At 42.6% G+C, this 26,998-nt stretch overlaps 2 protein-coding genes across 2 annotated transcripts in view; one reads left to right on the plus strand and one right to left on the minus strand.

Annotated features, from left to right (window-relative positions):
* Window positions 1-2,155: 2,155 nt before the first annotated feature.
* On the minus strand, window positions 2,156-9,179 carry LOC306943529 (uncharacterized protein). Its single transcript, XM_079529925.1, has 7 exons — window positions 9,106-9,179; window positions 8,496-8,630; window positions 8,309-8,367; window positions 3,690-3,843; window positions 3,333-3,436; window positions 2,874-3,015; window positions 2,156-2,599 (listed from the first exon to the last, which is right to left on the minus strand). Exons 1-6 carry the CDS (start codon window positions 9,109-9,111, stop codon window positions 3,003-3,005), a joined length of 471 nt encoding a protein of 156 aa, XP_079386051.1. The 5' UTR covers window positions 9,112-9,179; the 3' UTR covers window positions 2,156-2,599; window positions 2,874-3,002.
* An 859-nt stretch (window positions 9,180-10,038) lies between these two features.
* basp1 (brain abundant, membrane attached signal protein 1) overlaps window positions 10,039-26,998 on the plus strand; it is a 41,358-nt gene continuing 24,398 nt past the window's right edge. The window contains exons 1-2 of the mRNA XM_079530567.1: window positions 10,039-10,122; window positions 26,654-26,685. The gene's annotated coding sequence lies outside the window, so the exon portion shown is untranslated. The remainder of the gene's footprint in view (window positions 10,123-26,653; window positions 26,686-26,998) is intronic.

Genomic DNA, 26,998 nt, shown 5'->3' on the forward strand with positions numbered 1-26,998 from the left:
ATTTACTTTTCTTGGAGGTAAAGTATGGAATCACATGGTATTAAAACAAAAGGTTATGAAATGGCAAGAGATGAAGTGAACAAACAAAATATTTTATTCACAGGAAAGAATGCAATGGTGAGGAAATATTGGGCAAGTTACAACTGATCAAATAACATCACATTGTGGGAAAAACGGGTCATTAGAGTCAGACAGGTTAAGTCAGTGCACTTTTTTTCCAATAGGGGCGGGTGAAGTGTGGCTGAAGGGTGTGCTGCCCCATGGGAGGTTAGGTGTAGGGTGAGGGTTTGAGATAGGTTGTAGTTGTAGGACTAATGCCTGGTCTAACCAATGACACGGTCTAAACTAAGTACTGCACCCGGTTTACACACGTTTTGCTCTAGTGGAGCGTATTCCTTTAACCCATTTAGACCCGAGGACGATTCTACAAATGCCTTCTAAATCATGACAGTTTTCTGAAAAACCCATGTTTGTCAGTCATTCTCAAACATTTTCATGTCAAGGACCCCCAAAAATACATGTAATAAAATATGTTGTTCCAGTGACCACCCAGAAGCAAAGATGAGTAAAAAATGCTTGCTCTGAAAGAATATATTCAAAGATTTGTGCCACATTTCACATTTTCACGATTTTTCAAAAATAGACCTACAAGCTCGTAGCGCGGAACTTGGTGCCGCACTATGAGCTTGTATATCTGCTATTTTACAATAGCTAAACACAATGCTTAAAACACCAAAAGGGGTTCCCGCCCAAAATGGGTTCCATTGATGGCAGAGGCCGAATCTGGGAATGCCAGATTCAGCATTTTAAATAGTTGTCTCATCTATTGCTATACATGTAGCGACATATGTGGTTTTCTGAAAACCTTCAAATTTGTATTAAAAAAAATCACACCCGTGTGAACTGAGTGGTGTAAGGTCTGTCTGACGTAATGAAATCATGTCTGACGTAATGAAATCACACCCGGGTGTGATTTCATTACCTGGCTTTGTTTGTGCAGAAAAAATGAGCATGGTTGCTATGTTCACCCGGGTGTGATTTCATTACGTCATTACAACAGGGTGAACATAGCAACCATGCTCATTTTTTCTGCACAAAAAAGCCAGTTGTAGGAGTGGTTTACACCACTCAAAAATAAAGATTGTTGATTATGACACAGGGGGTGCAGCCAGCATTGAAAACATATAGGTTACACCAGGTCTAAATGGGTTAACAAAATCATTTAAAGCAGTATGCATGGGACACTTGACAAAAAGGACTCTAAGGTTCCATTTTGTGGGTTTTATTATCTGAACCTGGGTCATGTTAAGAGGGACGGCAGAGGTATTCATATTGCGCCGCTATATGTGAAATTCTTGGACCAGTGCAAGACAGAAAAACGCCTAAGCCGAGAATGTTTTCATTAATCAAGAACGAAAGTCGTTCAAGGCGATCAGATACCGTTGTAGTTACAACCATAAACGATGCAGACTCGTGGAGAACACGTACAATAAATTATCTATATATGTACACACATGAAGCCACTTGCCTATCTCTGGGTGGACCTGCAAGTTTGCACATCTGTGATATCAGAAACCTACCACACTATTGCCAAATGTGTCTGATGGCAGTGGGTATTGGAAAAATCAAACCCATGTGAAGCGAGTGGTGTGGGGGGGGGGGGTGGAGTTCCAGCCCACAGGAACGCACCCACGTCCGAAACGGTTGAGAAATGACAGAGTTACCGTGTGGGGGTCCCTCTGCTGTACTGTACTGTCACACCCATATATACAGTTAATATGTGCGTGTGTTAGGTTGCGCACAGGTGGTGAAAAACAACCATGCTGTTTTCGTGCTCAGACGCACCCACCCAGCCAGCCAGGCACCCACACACATAGTCCCGTGATTGCCTACAAACTCTACCAACAGATACATCTTGTATCTGGAGGAAACCAATTCTAAAAACAACCCGCACCCACCCCCAGTCCCACCCCCCTAAAAAGGACTAAAGAAGGGGCCTTTCAATTGTGTGCAAAAGGGGTATTGAGACAAGGGTACCAGAAACACCTTATGGTCTTGGTCTATAGCCTCAAGTTTGCACATCATTATATAAAAATTATATATATATATATATATATATAGAAAGCAACAACATATTGTGAGAAATCCATTTAGACCTGGTACTACGTTGTTTTACCTTTAATGGCAGCTGCGCCCTCTGTGTCACATACACCTGTGTCTCATATAGAATCGTTACTGGGAAAAGTAATATTACAGTAATATGTTACTAGTAATATAGTAACTAGTTACAAAATTCTAAAAAGAAAAAAGAAAAGTGTAATTGAGGGGGGCCGTGGAGGAAAATGTTATTCACAGGGGTGCCCTGAATCAAAAGGGTTGAGAACCACTGCATTACAGACCATTTATATTATAAGCAAGATCGTTGCTAACAAGCGAACTAACCAGGGTGAATGTACCCGGTGAAGCCGTGTGTGTGTTGGTGGGGCATCAGTGCCTCCTGGTGGTGAGACGATCGGAAGACAGCCATTCCTGGATCACTTTTGTCTTGTCAGGGCGAATACGTCGATCAAGTAGACCTCATTCGCCTCAACAGGGATTCCTAGATGCAAGAAATGTGGCAAATCACTGACAAACCACTTTTGTAGAGCTGTGTAGTCCATACTGCTGTGTTTAACTCATTGACTACCAAATGTTAGGTAAGATTTATGAGTAAATGTTTGTGTGAAAAGGTTGCATTTAAGACAGTACTGGCAGTTTCTTTCTTGCACCTACACTAACCAAAATTAAAAGAATGAGCGTTGCTCATGAAAATACACATTCAGAAGAGTTCAGAAGTACAAAGACATGGGCACGGTCACTGTTCCTCAACCCACCTCGATGTTGCCACACTCCAGAGCCAGACTAAAGTCTTCTCGTCCATGACAAAGGGCAGCGCCACCTCAGGGTAGCCCTTCTTCTGCAGTATGCTGTGATGGACTGGCCCACCAGCTTGGCGTTAGGCCTCATGTGGAGCACCTGGACGGGTGAGCGGTAAGGAGACATGGTCAAAAAAATTCCATGTCCCGTTATACACATATAATCACAGAGACACAAAAGATGAAGTACATAGGGTTTAAGTGGTTATTTGGTTAGGATGTGGGTGTTTAACCAAATTATGTGCGACTGGGAAGATTTTGGAAAATATAAAGTGAGCTATGAATAAATACTCTTTGCACACTGGCAGTGATGACACAATAGAAACGTTACACGACAAAATGAAATCTGAAAATGCAGAGATAAAGAGACATATTGACACACAGGCACACAAAGACAAACACAGAACAGACACCTACCTCCGTAGCTGCATGACAGCCGTGTCCTTGCTTGAAGTCGACGTAGTACAACATGTTACCGTGCTTGCGTGCCAGCTTAAACACCAGCATGCCACTGTCATGACCTGGACAGCACGGACAGACGAGTTAATGCAGTGACAACGAATCGGAAACAAAATGTGTTGCTTAATAACAGTCCATAGAATGTATCTGCAAGTATCTGACCAGAATCTGCTGTACTAAATCGTACACGCTTGATTCAAAGTTATGTCACCACCATTGTTTGTTGAGGAACTGCAATTTTGACACTACATTCAGCCCTCTGTGGTTTGCTATCGTACAATGTATCAATTGGTATGTAATTGGTATGCCGTTTACCAGTAGCAAACAGGTTGAGGTTGGGATGGGCGCAGAGGACCCAGAACCAGTCCTCTTGGACATGTCCCACACCCTGACGAGTTGCACAGAATGAGCTCCTGGCGCGGGTGGAAGACGGCACAGGCCACGGCACATGTCGAGTTTGCCTTGGACTCTGGATGCAGACAATGAGAGAGAGAGATGATTGAACAAAGCGAAGAATGGAGAGATGGGACATCTCACCAACCTTATGTCTAACCAATGTGATAGACCCACATATTATTAGACCAGGAGGCAACTGCTTGGCTTAACCCATTTAGACCTGAAGATGATTCTACAAATGTCTTCTAAATCCTGACAGTTTTCTGAAAAACCTCATGTTTCTGTCAGTGGTTCTCAAACTATTTTATGTCAAGGACCCCCAGAATTATATCTAATTGGCCGCGACGCCTAATCTCAAAATATGTTGTTCCAGGGACCCCACAGAAGCAAAGATTTGAGTTAAAAACGTTCGCTCTGAAAGATTATATATTCTAAGATTTGCACATTTTCACCATTTTTCAAAAATAGCAGATCCACAAGGTCGTAGCGTGGCACTCGGTGCCGCGCTATGAGGCACCGAGTGCACTTAGACAGGTGCAATTATGGTTTGACCCTAGAAAAATTGCAACAGAAGGTTTCTCAACTGTTTTGTGTAGTATTAGGTGTCCTTAATAACATACTAAAAGTTTACCAAAGTTTGACCATGCGAAAGGTGTCATTTTCAAGATGGCCGCCGCCAGTTCTTAAAAGACCATTACTCATCCATTATTCATCCTAGACAAGTAATTTTGGTGTCTAACCCTATGTTTTAGTTATCTAGGAATCCAATTAGCTTATATAAATTAGAGTTATGATTATAATAACTAGTGTATTTGATTATAAGGTGGTTATAAGTGGTTTTAAAGGTATTTATGTTCAAAATGAACGCTTTCCAATATAAATTTACATTTATCCTTTTTCCACGTGCCATAATGCCCATCATTGGTGATTTGTTGGCTCTAAATTCTGAACCAGATGAGCTATAAATACAAACTCATGGTTTCTAACCACGAGAGATATATACTGTAAATATTTTAGCCATAATTTCCCTCTATTAAGTATTATTGTTCTGGGGTGTTTCTTTGCAGAAAGACATCCCTCTGGCTGTATTTTGGTTTTGTTCTACTGTTTCTGTTGGCATTTCCTCTGTTTATGTTGACAATCATCCCTGGCAGGGACGTGCATCGCCAAGCCGGACATCCCTTCACTGAGTATGGATGGTCTCTCAGTGATGGTCCCCTGTCCATCTAGAGCCAGCCTGGCCTATGCCAGAAAATCTGTTCATGTGCCAGGGACTGGAGACAAGATGCAGCAGGAGCTTCACTCCATTCCTGACTGGGGATGCATCACCATTATCTTGGACTCTGGCTGGCATCCTGTCATGAAAGGACGCGATGAGAGAGATCAATGTCCCTGGACAGCCAAACTTGCCAGGGATCTGCCACAGGCCCTCACGATTGACTGTGTGAAAGGCCTTGGTGAGGTCGACAAACACCATATAGAGACCCTTCTGCTCTCTGCACTTTTCTTGCAGCTGGCAAATGGAAAAGATCATGTTACAGGTACCTCTGCCTCCGTGGAAACCACATTGGGATCCAGGGATAACATTGTCAGCATGGCTGATTAGCCGGTTGAGGATGATTCTTGCTAAGATCTTTACTGTGATGTTCAGGACTCAGGAGGGCTATACCATGATGGTTATCGCAGTATGCCCTGTCCCCTTTCCTCTTGTAAACATGCACTATGGATGCGTCCTTGAAGTCTGGAGGGACTTCCCCCTATCCAGATTACCTGGTACAGGTGCCATGCCTCCATTCTTGTAGATGTCTGCAGGCAACCCATCACCTCCTGGTGCCTTTCCAGAAGTGGGTTGTTGGAGTGCTTTCACTGTCTCTGCACTGGTGGGGGGGTCAGCCAGATCAGCTTTGATTGGCAGCTGGGGTATCGTGGCAATATCCTCTTCGGAAATTGAGGACTCTCTGTTTAAGACCTCACTGAAGTGCTCTTCCCAGTGTGCTAGGATGTCACTCTTGTCAGTGAGCAGGACACTTGTCAGAGGAGCGGACTGGAGTTGAGCCAGTGGTTTTGGGCCCATAAAGAGCACACAGAATGATGCATGCATCTGAGACATTCCCAGTCAGGAATGGAGTTAAGCTCCTGCTGCATCTTGTCTCCAGTCCCTGGCACATGAACAGATTTTCTGGCAGCCTTTGATACAGCTACATGATATTGTCTTGTTCATTGACATAGGCCAGGCTGGCTCTGTAGATGGACAGGGGACTGCATTCCCGTCACTGAGAGACCATCCATACTCAGCGATGCACGATCCTGCCAGGGATGATTGTCAACATAAACAGAGGAAATTCCAACAAACAGTAGAACAAAACCAAAATACAGCCAGAGGGATGTCTTTCTGCAAAGAAACACCCCAGAACAATAATATCTTTCGTGGTTAGAAACCATGAGTTTGTATTTATAGCTCATCTGGTTCAGAAGCCAAACCTATTTTCTGGGTGCTAGTATTGTGGTGGCCATATTGGATATCATGGAAACTTCCAATACAAACCATTATGGTATTCATATCATTGATCAACCTGTGAAGTTTCGTGGAAATATCCCTCAGTTAAAAATGTTGCCCTATTCACCCGCATTATAGGCTAATGGGGGCTAATATTGTGGTGGCCATATTGCATTTCCAGCAAAGAAATTGACCGGTGTGTCCATATAGGTTGTGATTCTATTGGGTCATAGATATTTCTGGTGGTCAACCTTTGATGTTATGGCAAATGCAGGTATCCAAAAAGGGGTGGTTTGCCCCCCTGGGTAATAGGATCTGACAGGAAATGTAATGTCTCTTTTCTTTTTCATGTTTGCAGCCATTTTGACAATATGCAAGCTCAAGAAAATATGTTCCTTCTGTGCCATGAATCTTAGCCAATGGATTAATATTGCTTGTGTTTGCCAAAACAGTCAACAGTCATGGTAGAAATCATGGTAAAGCACTATTTCGGGTAGCCACTATCTTGTAAATATGCACAATAAGGGTCCAGACACACCCAATAATAAAAATAGGTATTCCATTGAGTCTCTCATGGTCAGAAACCATGAAATAGAACGGTGTAGTATGAAAAAAGCAAAAAAAAAATAGGGGTTAGCGGTACTGAGCCTTCACGTGGCGGCCCTGTTTTGACTAATTTCACAGTACCACACAGTAATAATGCATTTATTCCTTAAGTAAATTGTTGAAAGCTTCAACATAATTTGAATTACAAGTAAAATCACCAATGATGGGCATTATGGCACGTGGAAAAAGGATAAATGTAAATTTATATTGGAAAGTGTTCATTTTGAACCTTTAAAACCACTTATAACCACCTTATAACCACTTTTTCAAATACACTAGTTATTATAATCATAACTCTAATTTATATAAGCTAATTGGATTCCTACATAACTAAAACATAGGGTTAGACACCAAAATTACTTGTCTAGGATGAATAATGGATGAGTAATTGTCTTTTAAGAACTGGCGGCGGCCATCTTGAAAATGACACCTTTCGCATGGTCAAACTTTGGTAAACTTTTAGTATGTTATTAAGGACACCTAATACTACACAAAACAGTTGAGAAACCTTCTGTTGCAATTTTTCTAGGGTAAGGTGCCTTTTTTTCATATATGCCCTCACCTAACTATTTTTCAATAGCTAAAGTATAACATAATGCTTAACACCAAAAGGGGTTTCCGCCCAGAATGGGTTAAGAACTTTGTACTTGCTATTGCTAAATAAAAAAATAAATAATTAACCCATGTATTGGGCCAGCAAATTAAACACTACATTTAATAAATAAATAAAATGTTCTGAAAATCTGCCCTAAAAAGGGAGGGAGGTTAATGTTTTTTAAGTGCTATATTGAAATCCGATTTGTAAGCACAGTAAAGAATAAAACACTTGTGCCACGATAGTTTTATGTCTAAAATTATTTTAACCTATTTAGGCCCGACGTCAAAATTTAAAAAATATCAATCTAAATGATGACAATTTTCTGAAAAACCTCATGTTTCTGTATCAGTGGTGCTCAATATTTCATATCAAGGACCCCAAAAATGATATGTAATTGGCCACCGACCCCATCTGAAAATATGTTGTTCCAGGAACCCGTCAGAAGCAAAGATTTGAGTTAAAATGGTCTCTTTGAAGCAATAAATATTCAAAGATTTGCGTCACATTTTCACAATTTTTCAAAAATAGCAGACCTACAAGCTTGTAGGTCTGCTATTTTTCAATAGATAAAGTGTAACATAAGGCTTAAAACACCAAAAGGGGTTCCCGCCCAGAATGGGTTGAGAGGATTTTAGTTTAGTCTACTCAAGTCTTCCCAGAGAGACACACACCGTTCATCCTCCATATTTTGACGTGCCTGTCGTGGGGCTACAGATACAATGAGAGGCATCATCAGACATGGTTCTGATGGCCTCAGGCCTCTTCGCTGAGGCCTGAGCCAGGCACAAACCTGACCGCATACCAAAAATAAATAACAGTATTCATTACCATTCTTACCTGGAAGTCATGGCTGCTTGGCAGTGAAGATGACAAAGACTGAGCAGGGGTTTACAGGGCTGATGAAGACAACACAATAAACTCATTCATATACAGTACATTTACAGTGTATACATACATACCCCCTAATACACGTGTGTGTGTGTGTGTGTGTGTGTGTGTGTGTGTCTCTCTCTCACACACACACCTTTGTGGATGTCGAAGATGTCTTGGTTGACTGTTTAGCTTGATAGAAGCAGACTGGTTGGCACCGCAGACAGCAGACTGTCCTGCTGTGATTCCTGACTCTGGTAACATTGGCTCCAAACTGCAAACACACATACTGAAAAACAAACAAACACACCACACGTATGTCAGCAGCATGTCTGTGAGAGTAATCCGCACAGCTGTCACTGACGAACACTTTTGCACACTCAGTCAGTAATGTAACTGTTACACTCGTGTATGGTGGTCCGTCGTAAATAATGGACCTTGATATGAAAAGGGTTGAAAACCACTGTGCTAGGCCGCGACCACTATCCGTCTTCTCAACTGTTTTACAACTGGAGTACACGTACTATATAATGATATACTTTGCCTGCTTGCTGGCTGCTGCGAATTTGTCAAATTAATTGTAAATATGAACTTACCTAGTCCAGTGCGTGCGACCAGGGCTAACACTGCTGCCGAATGCTAAGCTAACGGGTGATTTTCTTTTGCCAATACTTAATTTACGTCAGAATTGTTCCCTGCGCTGAACAGGACAATTCCATAGTACATGTTGTTCATGAATACAGTATAATATCAGTCTAACTTACTTCCATGGTGTCGCCGTCAATGTTAAAGTGGGAATAAAACAAAACAAGCGTCGACACTCACTTACTCGGTGTCGGAAATGGACTCGACTGCGTCTGCGTCAGCTACGGGGTCTCCCCCTGTGGGTCTCCCATAGAGTATATAAAGGAAGGGGCCAGTGAGGCGCTCCAACGTTGAAGCTCTGGGCCCTAGTGGTAAGAGGAAGGACTGCATGCGGACCCGTGCACGGACACGTAGGACCATCACTCCCTACGTCACCGGAGGAGGTACTTCCGGCAGTCTTTCGGGTGCTTCAAAACGCCACTGAGCAACTTCATCGAAATGAATAGCTTGGGGCGGGGCTAGTGCTCCAGTTCGGTCTCTATCCTTTATATACTCTAGTCTCCCCCCGCTGGGGGTGCCTGGAAACCATCATGGGGCCCGGGGGGGGGGGGGGTTTCAAGTCCCCCTACGTAAACACCCGTCGCTTAGATATAGCTGCAATGTCGCATTTTCAGCCCGGTTCGGCCGTCGCTATAGCGAACCAAAATATACATCCACGCTACACTCATAACAGAGGGCGACCAAGCGCTTCATTATAGACGTAGCAGCGATATCGAGCGATCCCCAGTGCTGTCTGGGTACTATAAGAATATAAATGTGTAAATAATCAAATAGCCCAGCCACGCTCCGCCTGTTTGATGTTTAGGTCGGATATAGCCTATAGGCCTAGTAAATATTAGTTTTATTGGCAACACTGTAAACATAAAGGTAACCTAATGAGTGAGAATCACACATGCACTGCAGCCAACTGGAGCGCAAATGAGACGTGTGTGCACGCGCCCACGCGCGGGCCAGTGCGCGTGTGTGTTGCAGTGCACGCCAGGCAGAAACAGCGCTACCGTAATAACGCAACGGAGGCGCCGATCGAGACCCGCCGAAGCTTGGAAGCCGCAAAAAAAAAAAAAAAGGCAGACATACATGCAGGCAGCTATACTTTAACTACGAGAAGGATTAATACAACTTCACCATTTTAAACGGTAAGAATTAAATTAATACCCTTTGTTTTGACGCCATTATGGGTCTGTATTTTGGGGTTTATAAACTATATGGAGAGCGGTTTTTTGACGGCTTAGTTGTGATTGATTTTCATGCACGGGAGCGCACGTTGGGTATAATAATTAGACTTCAGACAGAGAGACAGGGGGATAGACAGACAGGCCGACAGGGCATTTTAAACAAAAGACGCACACACACACACACATCATGAAAACAACATTAAAACATAACCCGGGAAGGATTCACTGTAGTTTATATTATAGCCTAATCATTTGGCCCAAATTCTATATGGTCCCAAATTCGGACGTTTGGAGCGCGCGACCATAAAGGGGTGTGTATAGCTTACTCGCGCTCTGTAGCCTAGGCTACACTCTGTGCTCATCTCCTAAAAAAACATATTTATTGTTTTTGCATCATTTAAACAAATCACATAGACCGCATATAAGTCATTCTACACACTAAAACTCGTCAGTGTCTATTTAAACTCCAATACTCCGAAGGGCTTTTGTCCAAATGGAACCAAATGGACCCTTGCGGGTCCATATGGGCACACACGCCCTTCGGAGTTAAAATGAAAAGGGTTCACATTTTGGAACGAGAGTGTGGAATTGGACGCGAAGAGCACCATCTGTTTTTAGGTCAAGTGGGTGTCAGTGCTACTGTATAGGCTGCATGCTGCACTATTATGGAAACTGCCAATCTTAATGTGTACCCCCCCCCCCACACACACACACACACACATGCACTCCTCGCCGACATATAGGAGCCGAGATCAGATTAATGAGCCAATTAATGCTAATTAGCAGAGCAAGATCGCAGCCGGAGCGTCAATTGGCCGTTCATTTGCAGAAGGAAACATCATTATGATGAAATAATAAATAAATAGACTACTCTCTCTCTCTCTCTCTCTCTCTCTCTGCTCCACCTTCTTTGTCTGTCTGTGCGTGGTGGAGGTGGTGGTGTGACGCGCGTGCACGCCTTTACGACCGACGGCTGCGTGCACGCCGCGCGCATTTGCAAACTGACGACTGGATTATGTCACAGGGGCAGGCAGGCAGTTCGCGGATAAATAATTGATTTCGCATTTTTCGTTTGATTGTAGCGAGGAGGGAAGAAAGGTGCGCGCGCGCGCGTGTGTGTGTGTGTGTGTCCGATATGTTTTGCAGACATTCAGTATTTGCTATATAGAAAAATTGCAAAAAATATTATTAGAAATCAATATAATGAATAATCTATTTTATTTTTTATATCAATTCATAGCTAATCAATTTGTTCAAACACCATTAGGAGATCGAGTGAACACATGTGGAGAATTGGGATAAAAAGTCAGAAGGAATAGAATCCTTAGAATAAACTTCCATCACCGAATTGCCATGGCTTTCTTTGTTTGGCCGTGACGCATGCGCAGTGGCTGTAGGGTGTGGATGGATGCCGCTTATCAACGGGGAACAGTTTGATCCTGAATGCTTGCAAATGTTTATTCTGAGAGTAATAGAAATCCGTTTAATTTCGATACCGAGTCCCATATCTTTTTTAAATGTAGGCCTAATTATGCTGTTGTTTAAATTCGTATTTAATAGCCTAATATGTTATTTTGATAGCTAGCCTGCCTAGCTATTGCGTGTGGGAGTGTTTGATGTTTGACAGTCCGACACAACAAAACAAGCTACTTCACTGAGCTTGTAGACTATGTTGAAGACTCCTGGCTGGCTGGCTGGCAGGCTGGCAGGCAGGCTGGCTACTCCTGATTCCACTTGAATGAATAGAAAACCTTAGTTACTTAGTTACCTTGTATGTATGCATATGTATTATTATTATTATTATTATTATTATTATTATTATTATTATTATTATTATTATTATTATTATTATTAGTAGTAGTAGTATTATTAGTATTATTATTATTGTCTCCACATGACATTTTCAAATGAGCCTGATGGTGGCACAATAACAGGCCCATGCAGCCGAGTCTTTACAGGCTAAACTGCAACGATCTGCATATAACTTTGTTTGCACACTCGCTACAGCCCAAGGAAAAAGTCTGGACTGAATTTCTCTTGGTGAAGAGATGTATTCCCAGATTTGACATTATTCTGACAATATTCTCTGACTAATCTAAGGTGCTTACCCTGCTGCCCCACCTGTCCAGTATATCTGCGCCTATAGCGTTTAAAACCCATAGGTACGTAGTTTTCAATAAAAACATGTTTTAATCCGCATATATCCGCAATAAACGCAGGGAAGCTGGAAGTACCCTCACTAAAAACGCCGGGACAACGCTCCACACGTCCCAAACTCTTCTCCCTTCTGGCCCCAAAACTGTGGAATGCACTTCCCGTTGCAATCAGAACTGCAGCATCACTCCCGATCTTCCGCCGTAGTCTGAAAACCCACCTTTTCAGACTCCATCATGGCCCATAGCACTTACCCTACCCCCTTAGACAGCACTTCTTAGACTTATATAGCATTTGAAACAGACTTATAGCATGTCATGTAGACAGCACAATAAGTGCATTGTATGTAGTCATAGCACTTCATAGTATATATGTACAGCATAGTATAGCACATATGTGTAGTTTATATGTATAGTGTCATTATATAGATATGTTCTAGTTATAGTTTATATGTATAGTGTCATTATATAGATATGTTCTAGTCACGGTCTTAGCTTACGCATGTTTCGCGATAAATGCATTTTGTTACATATGTGATGTATTCCCATGCTTTTTGTTCTTGCCTATTGTAAGTCGCTCTGGATTAAGAGCGTCTGCTAAATGCCTAAATTGTAAATTGTAAATTGTAATCCAATCTCTGAATATTTCCGCCATCTTGGATCTGTCCTCGTCTCCACAAATCAAATGAGTGCAACTGGCTGCGCAACCCTGACCGCCAGGGGCACTGTTGCGCAGTTGCAATCAAGGAAAGATCCAAGATGGCGGAACGATTCCGAGACAGATTGGTGCCGCGCTCAAAATCATGGGGCGAGTAGATTGAAAATGTCAGAATGGATAAATACATCATCAGCCTAGGCTACTGCTAGTCATGCAGTAGCCTAGGCTATAATGAAGCTGAAAGCTATCATGGAGCATGCATTATTTGGGAAAATACACAATCTGGACCAAACAGAAGCTATATGCGTTCTTATCTCAGGAATGCTCACATTATTGTTATTACGCTTGTTGGTGTTGTCTCATGGTCATGGAGATAGCCTAGCTCTAAGGCAGCAGTCTGAATGGACGCGCACCTGCATCTCTCTCTCTCTCTCTCTGTCTGTAATGTCAGCGAGAAAGACACAGCAGTACGGCAGAGTGTAGCTTTATGAGGGTTCAGCGTCGCTTTGATTCAGTGGTAACAAGACGAAACCGGTGACTCACATGCTCTCTCTCTCTCTCTCTCTCTCTCTGTGTGTGTGTGTGTGTGTGTGTGTGTGTGTGTGGTGAAGTGAAGTGAAGTGATTAAGACAAAACAACATAATGTCCTCTTTGCTGAAGTGTTACGCCAATAATGCCATATACTGTAGGATTATATGTGCACTTACAGGAGGAATTACTGTTGTAGAATGGCCATACATAATTTAAAAAGTAATCAACAGCATATAAATGCACCATTAAAAGAGTAGAAACACAGAATATCTATCTATCTATCTATCTATCTATCTATCTATCTATCTATCTATCTATCTATCTATCTATCTATCTATCTATCTATCTATCTATCTATCTATCTATCTATCTGGCAACGAGGTGGCATTTCATTAATTTAATGGCAAGATGGCCGCTATGTGCACGCACGCACGCACACACGCACGCACGCACGCACGCATGCACACACACACACACACACACACACACACACACACACACACACACACACACACACACACACACACACACACACACACACACACACCTATGAACATTAACATACAGTAAACTCTGCATGTGTGTGCATGGTTGGAAGTGGGGTCTAGTTTTTGATTGATTGATTGAAATATTTATTAACAGTTTGCAGAATTACAGTACATTTCAAGCACAAACTCAATACAAAGGCTGTTAACTGTGAGTGGACGACCCACTTAAGCATTACACTACGAATTGCAGCCATCCGTAGGTGCCCTTTGAGAGCAGTTTTGAAGGAGTCAAGGGATTCGCATGTCTTAATGACTGTTGGCAGGGCGTTCCACATTTCGGTGGCATAGGAGCGAAAATAATTCATTCCCTTGTTTGTGTCGAATCTGGGTTGTACATGGTTCGTTGCACTCCCTCTGGTGTTGTGGGTGTGGACTTCGTTAACATTAAGGAAGTATATAGACAGGTACATGGGTATCTTGGTGGTGTATCGAATCTTGTGGACAGTGAATAGTGAATAGTGGATAGTGAATTAAAGACGTAGTGAAATGAGAAATAACATTTTCACACTTTCAGAGCATCTGTCTGTGGTCATCATATGGGCATATCTAACAATAGATGCTAAAACAATGGGAAAATTGTTGTGTATTAAGTCCATATGAATCTAATTTTAATTACTTCCTTTGAAGCGTGCTGCGTGATGACGTATATGGCCCAAATAATCTTGATTTCCTTTACCTGTTTGATTCCCATTGCCCCACGTTCCTCCAAACACAGCTGATTTTGATTACAGAAAACTACTCTACTTTTAATCTCATTCAAGATGACATCCAGACAACCATTTTAAATTTAATCAGCATGCTAAAATATGTATCTGAAAAGTGAAAACATTCTAGGTTAGAAATAAGCCATGTAGTAGCAAACAGCTGGCCGTCTGTCAAAGCATTGCGGATGTACATCCCATAGCCTGAAGAGATGTGATGCTCTGATTGGTTCAGAAACACACATTTCTTCTGTGCTTCTGTTTCAGATTGAAACTTTAAAATAAAATGCCCCAAAAAGCCATTTCACTACGTCTTTAACCCCTTAAGCCATACGAATGAGCTTGTACATAATAGGTAATGAACCGTTACATGAAAACCACCTTAATATGTTCATAATGAAACAAAAGCCATGTTGGACGCTTTCTAGACAGAAAGACAGACAGAGAGAGAAAGTGCAAGAGTGTACACCAAAAATAGCCGATCTACAAGCTCACAGAGCACCAGTGCGACCCTATGTGGCCATCCATATCCATTTGTACTCTTATGAGAAATTAAAACTGATGTCTCACTGCAGGCAACGACAACAACCGTGGAAACTTAATCAGATCAGTATCTACGGTCTCGGCTTGTAATGCCTGTTGCAGATCTGTTTAAATTGATTAAAGGCCTTTAGGATGCTGTGTGTGTGTGCGTGTGTGTGTGTGTGTGTGTGTGTGTGTGTGTTTGGGGGGGGGGGGGTGGTCTCATTACCAACACGACTTGAGACCTGTCATTTCGTAGTTTAGTGCAATAATGACTTTTGTCTTTTCAATATTCTTTTTTAGACAACACACCGCTAACATGACAACACATACGGCACAACATAACGATATGCAAATCACAAGACACACACCAAATACAGTATATAATAATCATCGCAATATTGCAATCTCATCTCCCCCATACAGCCTTATATATCCATGCCCTCGATATTTTTCAGGGTTCTCCATGATTCTCTTTTTTTTCTCCATTTGTACACTCAGAGTTACAGGCCATTTGGTTCCTATTAAACTAACTATGGATTATTTATCTGGGGAACCCACACATATGGACATTGTATTTGAACACAAATAGACCAACCCACGCCTTGACATGAACACAGAATACATACATTTATCGATAGACCAAGTGTAGCTATATGGAATGGAAAAGTAATTAAACCCATCTTTCTTCTTAAAATGGCTAAATACAATGCGCAAGTACTTAGTATTGATAAAATGTATTATTTCCAAAAGAAGAAGAAGAAGAAGAAGAAGAAGAAGAAAACTGGTCGTTTGTTTTAAAACTTTTAAACTCCTTCTAGGACCAGGCGGGTGGAGCTCTTGAAATAATTTGCAAATCAAACAGTGTCAGAGTGTCAGACGTGGCACTATGGATTCAAGTGTACCTGAAATAGTATATGTTGCAGAGACTGATGTGAATTGAATGAGAGGACTTTTGGCGACCGGTCCAAACAACCTGTGCACCACAGGTTGTTGGACAGCAGAGGATTGTAGCATAGGGCCCTCGGGTGGCGTAGTGGTATAGCTAGCTGCCCATGCACCACCACAGAGTCGTGGGGTTTGAATCCACGAGCGAGCACAACTGGCACGTGTTCAGGGGAAGGAAGCCGGGCGGGGAGGGTGATATTTGTCACTACGTGCACTCCTATGGGCTGGGAGCGGCACCTGTCAGCAGGGAGTGCTGGGTGGAAGGAGTAGGACGAAGGCTCTATGGCCTATTGCCACTTGACTTCACACAATTAAGGTTACTGCACACTAGCTGCATGCTTGTGTCAGATTTGAGAATTAGGGGTGCTGGGAAAGACTGACATAGCAGATACTATATTTCTGATATTGTAACCAGTGTTTTCCTGTTTTCATTAAATGTCGGCCTATTCTGACATGGCCAGAAACTGGACACTAGCAGTGTTAAAAATCTGTTTATTATAATCGACTTTGGGCGTGGCTGTTTTCCTGCAAATAATTAAAACCAGTGTTGAGCAAGTTAAGCTACATGTAGCTGACCCAACACTTATGGTTATTTTCAGCAAACTCTTCCCACAATAACAGAAAAGTATAGAGTCTCGTCTACACGGAGTCCGATCAAATCAAATCAAATTTTATTTATAAAGCACGTTTAAAACAAGATTGACCAAAGTGCTGTACAGATCAGAGGAAAAACAGAACAAGCAAGAAACACAATACACAAGAAAAAGAAGAAAAACAACTACAGTATACTAGCCTGGCTAATAAACCAGACTAATATCACACAACACTGTCGCGGTATATCAGTCTGGGCTGGCTCCACTTGGATTTCATTTCCCGGGGAACATTTTCTCTTTGACGCAATTGGTCAGAGCTACTGTCAGTCAAAAGTCTCAAGCATTGAACGTCACTGTACCAAAGCCCGCCTATATTGCATACCGTGTCCCGATTGGTCCGACCTGTTCTCTGCTGTAGGAAAGAGGCGTGCTACTGAGCCTCGCCAGACCGTAATCCGCTGGTAGGCAACTTTTTTTTGCCAACGGCTGATTCGGTCTGGTTTATTAACCAGGCTAACAGTATACGATACCCGATACGATCAACCGTCTAGGGATTAAGTGGTTAATATAACCTTGTATCTCCATCAACTTGTTCAGCTTTTTCTCCAGTAAAATGGATGTCCTACTTTGTCATACTACTGGTACAGTGTTACATGTATAATTAAATACATATACATTTGGGGGTTCTTGACATGTATGAAAATGTTTGAGAACTACTACTGGTCTATAATCTGTCCTGCCATCTTGAAATCAAGCTAAATTGATGAGAAAACAACCTTTGACAGATTTTGAAGTAATTAATAGTTGACGGACAACTTCCTGTCACAGGAAATTTAAAGCGTTCCTCACTTCCTCTTTCCTGCAAGTGCGAAGTGACTGAAGTTACACTATATCTGTGATTACGCACGCACACGTGCACACGCACACACGCACGCACGCACTAGTGATGCACGATATAATCTGTAGCGTCGGATTGGTCTCAATCACCCCGGCTGGGTCACCTGAGTGAGGGGTATAATGTTCGAGAGACCCGAAACCCTGATGACCTTGGGATACATCACTGAGGATACGTCCCATGTGCATCCATGCAATATTTTTTAGTTTTAGTTATTCTATTTATAATGACTCATATGAATAGACTACGTGACAACCAGGAATAGTCTGGTGACCACTGGAGAGACGGGTGACAGCCGGAATGTAGACGGCACCCAGCAGTATGGGTTGGCACCCCAGCCTGTGTCCTCCGTGAAGAGGAAGCCCAACAAACCCTCGGTGAGGCCTTTAGGAGAGCCATTCAAGCCGCAAGCAGAGCCTGCAGCACCACCATTGCTCAGCTGGAGCCTGCGGAACCATTGCGGCTCAAGAATCCACTACTCCTGAATGAAGTGGGAGTCTGGTGCAACGCACATGTCGTGGACCTGTGAGAGCAGGAGTGGACCTGGTGAGACGTAGGAGTCAACCCACAGAGCCTAGTCCTAGATTATTTTCACCGATATTGATGAGGCAATTATAATGTGACCGTCAATGACTAAATTCTACATTTAATTTGTGTATTCATCTCATTCAGGGAAAATAGTATGATTGATTGAATACTTTATTAACAGACTAGGGCCTAGGCTTGCTTCCATTGTAGTCATCTAATAATATCGGAAGTAGAGGGCTGAGGGTGGACCAAACAAGCCAACATCCTGTTATCAACATTCTATTGGGCAGCGGCCCCAGAGGCAAATTCAACAAACAAACAGCAGAGGGTGCTGTTTTTTCCTCTTTTTTGCCGATGGGTTCCCATATTAGTCACTTAGGAATGTGACAAAAAAACTAAAACATATCCATGAATTCTATGGGTTGAGTAATCTATAGAAAAAAGTTATTTTGGCGTGAACTATCCCAACTCCTATATATACCCGTCTCACATCAGATATTTGAAAAAAACAGATCTACAAGCTTGCAATGCAACCCCGCAAAGGAACCCAGAGGGTCCCTGGACGCCACTTTGAGAACCAAAAAGCTTTAATGCATTTAAATTGTTTGAAAAACAAAGCTATTTGAACCATGCAAATGATAGAGTGCTCTCATGGAATTATGCAAAGATGTTTCAACTTAGACAAACATACTCCCTCCTGTCTCACCCTGAGTCACGACACACAAATGGGATGGGATCAGGGACGAATCGTTTTCATAATCCTCAAGGGGGCCGTGCCGCCCCGCCTCCCCGCGGGGAAAAAAAAAGTTGTTGTTTTTTCTTTTCACACTAAACTCAAGCGTTTAGGTTCTAAACACTTATTTGTAACACTTTTTAAACGTCACAGTGTTTAGGCGAATATATATTCAGGTCCAATTCCTCATGGGGGCCGAGATCCCTAGTCCAATTCCTCATGGGGGCCCTGCCCCCCCGGCCCCCACAGACTCTACGTTGTTGGATGGGATCTATACCAAAGGGGCCCCTGAACTCAACAGGTCGCACATCCTTTGCCTTTAGGGCCCCGACCCTCTGGAATGCATTGCCCCAGGAAATCAGGCTCGCTGTGTCGGTTCCACGTTTTAAATCGCTACTTAAGACTCACTTTTATAGACTATCTTTTAATCCTAATTTCTCCTGATTGTGTTTTCTGATTGTTTCTCTGCCTTAAGCGTCTGTCTGTCTATTTATTTTAAATGTAGTATATAAAAATGGAAACAACATATCGTATCGTTTGTCTTTGTATTGGATCGTATCGTTTTGAAATGCAAATAATCTGCATCGAATCGGCATCGAATCGTTTTGCAACGCAAATAATCAATTGTATCAATACTAAGCACTTAAGAAGAAAGAAATCACACCTGTGTGAAGTGAGGGGCGCTCTTAACATCGTACATCATCATGACGTAACATCACTCTCTCCCTCTCTCTCTCTCTCTCTCTCTCTCTCTCTCTATCTCCCCCCCCCCCTCTCTCTCTCTCTCTCTCTCTCTCTCTCTCTCTCTCTCATATAATTTCATCAGGAGGATGAGAGTCAAATCACAGTCACATTAGAATGAGGACAGTCATTTCCATGGTCACCTCATCTGGATGTTCTATTTCCATACCTGATGGCAGTGGTGGACGAATGTGCATATTCTCTTTTATTCTCCGTATAGCCTACAGAGAATCACGGAAATCGGATGCTGTGCTCATAATTAGTGTCATTTTGTACAAAAACAGGGCCTCTCCCGCAATCTTGGGGTGAATGTACCCAAATACTTCTCGTCAAACACAGAAGGTGAATGTCACTGCTGTTGTGTTGGAATGAGAAGCACAGTGCTGTTTGTGTGTTGTGCATGTATCGCCATGGCATCCACACTGTGATGAACTGCATTGCGTTGCTTAGATTCCACACGATTGGAAACAACACCGTGGCGTTTTTGGCTTCGCTGTGTCACTTCCTCTGCAGTATGACTTATCTGAGAGTGAGACACCATGCCAGATGGAGAAGGAACACATTTTGTCGATCAGTGACAAACTTTTTCATGTCAAGGACCCCCAAATCATTGGGTGGCCTATGTCCAAATAATAATTATATCCTAAATATTATTATTATTATTATTTGTAGTAGTAGTAGTATAAAATAGTGAAAATAGCAGAAGCTCAAAATTACAATCTAAATGCGTTGTGAGCTTGTAGATCTGTTAGTTTCACTACTTTTGTGCAAGTAGGATATTCATTTTTCCTACAAATCCCAAACCGAAATTATAAAGATTTACTTCAAGATTTTGTTTTTAAGTATTGAGGTTAACGTGATTCAACTGATCACGTTATATTGAACTGCTATATTGACTCATTTTACTGGAGACCCCCTGAAACCCCCAAGGACCCCTGGACCCCACTTTGAGAATATTGCTTGAGTTCAGTGAGTAGACTACTTTGGTTCATGAAGAATTTGTTTTCCATAGTTTAGGTTGAGATCATAGCTGAATCACACTAGTAGAATTCAAATTAGTGTATACATGATTAGTATGAGTTTTAATGTGTTGTTTTTCATGTTCAACAATGTCCACACTGCCTGTCTTAAAAATAAAACCACAACATTAAACTTTCCATTTCTGAACAATATTGTCAATATTGACAATATCAGAATATTTTCACATAATAGATGTTCCCATTTTCAAAAGACTGCTATATTGGGCTGATCAGATCAATGGTCACAGACTTATGGCTATAGTAGCTTGTGTTTAACATTGCTGTAGCACTGCTGTAACGCCCCATACAGTATGTATGCAATTTAGTTTTTTTGGGTGTGACTATTCCCATGGCAGATCCCTGAACAGTGATTGTGCCAGATTGTATTTGGTACACCTGTGGCCCCTTCGGGCCACACGTTGCCCCTGGGGTGACCGTTGTCAAGGCAGGCCCTTGAACAGTGTTTATTCCAAGTTTAGTGCTCATCGGAGCAATTGTACAAGTCTGGATGTTACGTTTGTGACATCCACTGTCGACCGCACACTCAATATTTCAACCAATTGAACATTATCATCCTAACCCAACTCTTCTTAAAGAGACAGTTCCCTCTTATAGATCACAGCCATTTACTTCTTAAAGCTTACATGAATGGCCATTATTGAAATAAAAAATCACAACCGTGTGAACTGAGTGGTGCAAGGTCTTATATAGTCTGATCAGCTATGTCAGTGACGTCACACACTAACCATAGCAACCATGCTCACCTGTGCACGGACACGGGTACAGGTACACGGACACGTACACAGGTATGGGCCCATCCTCACGGCCCACCGGTGGGCCCACAGGTTGAGAACCACTGCTCTAAATGGCTCCATACAGACAAAGCTGGTTGTTGGAGTTGTTTGCACCACTCAAAAATAAAGAAAAATAAATCACACCCGTGTGAAGTGAGGGGCGATCGTACCATCGCACATCATCATACATCATCTCATTCCAGCCAATCAGAATTTGCGTCCTCACCTTCGTCTTCAATGTTTGTGTTACGCAATGTTTGTGTTTACACAAACACTCAAAATTGTCCATTCATTGTCAATGGGTTTGTGTAGGACAACGTTTGTTCACATACACCAAAAGCTGGACATATGAGACCTAAACAATTCAGAGTGGTCTACTGCATGGTTCTCACCATTCGGCCCGGGGACCACCACGAGTCCATTTGGTTCCACTTGTACACTCTCAGAGTTACCATGCAGTCACTTAGCAGGGTACCCCCTGAAACCCCCTTAAGTACCCCTGGAGGTCCCCAGACCACTGACATTGTGCTCTCGCAGAGCAGTTAACTTGTTCCCCCCAGGCTGTGAGATAAATGTTTGTCAGTGCTGCATACAACTTGACACAGTGCCAAGTTCTTACTTCCTCTCGTTAAGGACTCACAAAGCCACTTTCGCTCAGTGACAACCTGACACATTATTACCCTCTACCTTGTTTAACTTTTCACACCACAACCCACGAGTATCGGTTTAAGTCGTCCAACCTTTTGTGTCGGTATGTGTGTTTCAAAATTACGGTTAGCTTGAAATTAGTATTAGAACTGTTTACTGGAAAGCGGCATTGAAACGTGTTACCGTTGCTGCACCTCATTCATATAGTATCTGCTACATGTTTGTTTTCTTGTATATTGCTTTCGCACAGGAATCCATTATCCATATTTCATATAGTTTTTTATAGTGGACATGGCCGATCTACAAGCTCACAAGTATTTTATTTTCTATATAGCCTATATATTTTTTGTCACACATTCTACACATTTTCTATCTATAAATCGTCTGTGTACGTCTGTAATCCACATAACTCGAGAACTGTTGTCTGGCAGGGCCCGCATGCCCAGGCTCTGGACAGGGCCCGCATGCCCAGGCTCTGGACAGGGCCCGCATGCCCAGGCTCTGGACAGGGCCCGCATGCCCAGGCTCTGGGCAGGGCCCGCATGCCCAGGCTCTGGACAGGGCCCGCATGCCCAGGCTCTGGACAGGGCCCGCATGCCCAGGCTCTGGCAGGGCCCGCATGCCCAGGCTCTGGACAGGGCCCGCATGCCCAGGCTCTGGGCAGGGCCCGCATGCCCAGGCTCTGGACAGGGCCCGCATGCCCAGGCTCTGGACAGGGCCCGCATGCCCAGGCTCTGGCAGGGCCCGCATGCCCAGGCTCTGGACAGGGCCCGCATGCCCAGGCTCTGGACAGGGCCCGCATGCCCAGGCTCTGGACAGGGCCCGCATGCCCAGGCTCTGGACAGGGCCCGCATGCCCAGGCTCTGGACAGGGCCCAAATTAGCCAATTGATCACCCCTGATCACCACTAGATCTCCATATATGGAGCTGGCCTGTTCTGGCCTGACATCACAATGCTGTTCTGACATCTGCATAGACTCCATATTTGGGCATAAAAGGGACACAGACATAATAACTGGTGACCAGATTTGACTGAGAGCCTAGCTGTCATCGTGCAACCTCCAGCTTCTCCAGAGGAGAAAAACTATATATTTTTAAAATGCAAAATGAGTTAATAGCACAGGCAGACTCTTCACATATACTGAAAGCATGTCTGAAATAAATGTCAGAGCTGAAATTGACATGTCAATATGAAATAAATGCTTAAACATGTAGCTAGGTGTAATGTGTAAGAGTCCACAGAAGTGAACCTTTCAAGCCTGTTTTCTCAACTCGCTGTTTTCTGCAAGATATTACTCTATAAGCCATATCTCCAAAACTGGTGGGTCAAACTGAACAAACTATGTCAATCTGAAACCATGATTCCCTGCTTTCATATGAAAATGTACGGAAATACGGAAATGTCGTCCGGAAAATCCGTCAGATGCATTTCCCCCGGATACGATGTTCTTTCGACCAATCACAACACTTGTTTCATACACTGAGAATGTAAACTGATTTGTAAAGCGTCGACGTCATTTCCTTGAGCGTTACTTCCGCCGAAATCCCGCAACTTCCGCCCCAAAACAAATGATACTGTCTACAGCGTAGGTCTTGAGTTTGGGTGGGGCATGCATTTCCAACTTGCATCGTTCCACGTAGGCCAGTTCTAAATTGATATATTGCAAAGCATTGGTATTAAAAGTTGTACCTTTGAATGCTTTTTTATCTATACGACTGCCTGTCATGTGCTTGGGCATCTTTAATGTCGAACCAAGGTTAAGTGTCATCGTAACTGCACTGTGCCCACAGATTTTCTGGAAGTGCACACATCTTTCATGTGTTAGATATTAGATATCACATATTATATTAACCTGATAATCTGGAGATTTGTGGGCAGTGGTTGTTTTGGGTTTCAGTGGGCGATCAATATGTTCCCCGTAGCAATTTTTAGCATGACATTCCATACCTGGAGTTCTGTAAAATGAATCCCGCCGTGCACTTCATGCATAAGTCTCCTGGGGTTTACTAATCCTTTGCATACGTGCAGTGAATAATTATGTGAATACTGGACAGAAAATGGAGATACATGTGCATTTGCTGTACAGAATGATCAAATGTGTTGTTGTTTTATGGAGAAAAAGTGTCTATATTCTTCTTAATCAGTGGTTCTCAATATTTTCTGGATCAGGGCCCATTTGAAAATCTTGAAAGTGTTCGCGTCCCACCCATCTGACAACGTAATTATCACATAAGTCAGATCAATCAATCGATCAATCGATCGATTGTGTTCCAGCTTGGATTAATGTAACCAACGTATTATACTTTAATTATCACTAAGGCCGATTCTACAAATGCCTTCTAGTCAGTAGTTTTCAAACTTTTTCATGCCAAGGACCTCTTAAATTGAAATACCCCCAGAAGAATTCAAAATGATTAAATTATTTAAAGATCTTTAAAAGAAAAAAAAGTAAAACAAACAGCAGATGTAGCGTGGCACGGCATGGCGCGCTGTGCTGCTATTTTTGAATAGCCAACGGTAAAATCTAAAATGACACAGAGGCTTTCCCGGTTTTAAATGGGTTAAAATCTTAGTTTGCCAGTTATTTTGGGGCCCATCCTCACGGCCCACCGGTGGGCCCACAGGTTGAGAACCACTGCTCTAAATGGCTCCATCAAAACCTTTAGTATCCCTATTCTTGGGTGAACATTACGCAAAAATTGGCAATATATATAAGCTCACAACGAGACGTCTCGTGAGAGAGTTCAGAGGGTCGTTCAGAAGATGCATGCGCCTCTCTAGCGCTTCTCGTCGGTTTTGGCTTCACCGCAGGCAAATCAAATTCGTTTCTCAAATTAGTGACGACTATCCTCGCTGTTGTTTGCAAGCGATCAGCTCGGATACATTTGTGTATGCAGATACCGTGGACTTATCTGCATTGGTTGCCACGGTAACGATGCCTGACTTGTTCATGATCTCATAAAATGTGCTGTAAAGAACAGTAAAGAAGTCTAGTACATTTACTACTGTGTCCATCTTCTGAGTATCTGTACTTTACTTGTGACTTACACTGCACACAATTTCAACTATTGTACTTTTTACCATTTCTAGGAAAAGTACATTATGAATCTTATTGAGTATTTAAAATATTACCGAAAATAGTTGATCTACAAGCTCAATGTGATCTTGTTGATACTTTCACTTGTAGTTGAATAATATATGACTAGGAGTATCTATAGCCTACTTTGACTCGAGTACTGGAGTTGAGTACTTTGTCCACCACTGACTGCTTCACAGTTTGACCATGCGCTGTCACAGCCAAAAGAAAAAAAACAGAAGAAAAACCTTCTCTAAGCCTCGAACCTGAGCTGTGAGGCTTCTCCAGCGCTTCCTATTTTGCATCATCACAAACAGTATGTTGCTAGGATGATGTTTATTGATAATTCCATTTGTGTACCATTTCAAAGTGTGGGTTGGGCTAGCTTCTTAAATTACGCATCTTTGGTCAAGTCTAGAGTGTGTCTGTCGACTTGTCATCAGGGTTCGTCAGGTTCATGACGGAAATTGAGAGGAAACTGTAAACCCGGAGTTATGGAAATGCATTGGATCTGAGCCAGGATAAACCCAGGAAATCACATTCAAACAAACAAACAAACAAACTAGGGGAAAGCAGTGCACGGAAGCATTCATTTAAAAAAAAATCATATCGATTGTGTCCACAATTCCATGCTGTATTGATGTGGAACCCTGTCAAGGACAACTGGTGGTCCCTGGACCACCAGTCGAGAACCATACTGAAGCCATCGGCCCCGGTGCCTTCTGTAGTTCTTTATAGAACTCTGTTGTCAGACACATTTTAACGAGACATCGGAGATGTCCAACCCACTATTGTCTGTGCTCGGTGTCTTCATTCTGCTGAGCCGAGTTTAAAACTTTTTGCCATTTTTAGGGCGCAGGAAAGATTGTGGGCACTGATTTTTGCACACTCAGCATTCGTGAGGCTGGAGAGAGATGTCACCAGACAATTAATGTCAGTGGTAGAAAGTAGCTAAGAACAGATTTTGAGGTATTTTCTACTCAACTGGAGAATATTCCATACTATTCACTTCTACTGCAGGCAAGAGCAAACTAGCTTATATATTTTTCTTCCTTTAAAAAAAAAAGAACAAAGTTTGAATGTCAGAGAAGCTTCTCATTACAACTGTAAACCTTTCTATGATCAATAGTTTAAATAAACCCATTAAAACCGGGAAAGAATTTTAGAGTTTTGCATTGGCTATAAAAAAATAGCCAATGTTTTAGCGCTGCGAGCTTGTACATCTGCTATCTCGAAAGGCATATTAGTAGAATCGGCCTCATGTGTTTGTATGGGCTTTGGAGAGGCTTAGATGTTTACAAATAGCCTACTGTGTTTCCATGTGAATAAGCAATGAATAAGGACATGTTAACATACTGCCATTCATTCCACTGACTGATGTCACCTGCTTATTGTCTTTGCAGGTTGTGAGACAGACGCAGGGGAGGAACGCAAGGTACTGTCTGTCTGTCTGTCTGTCTGTCTGTCTGTCTGTCTGTCTGTCTGTCTGTCTGTCTGTCTGTCTGTCTGAGCATATGTTCGTTCGGCAGTATGTGTTGCCAGGACGATGCCCTCCTATATATCTGTAATCTTCTAAGTCAACACACATATTTAAGACTGCAATAAAATGGCATGCTGTGTATGTGTATGTATGTGTGTGTGTGTGTGTGTGTGTGTGTGTGTGTGTGTGTGTGTGTGTGTGTGTGTGTGTGTGTGTGTGTGTGTGTGTGTGTGTGTGTGTGTGTGTGTGTGTGCAGCTGAATGTCCAG

This window comes from Electrona antarctica (genome assembly GCF_951216825.1).
Source record: "Electrona antarctica genome assembly, chromosome: 19".
Classification (NCBI taxonomy): domain Eukaryota; kingdom Metazoa; phylum Chordata; class Actinopteri; order Myctophiformes; family Myctophidae; genus Electrona; species Electrona antarctica.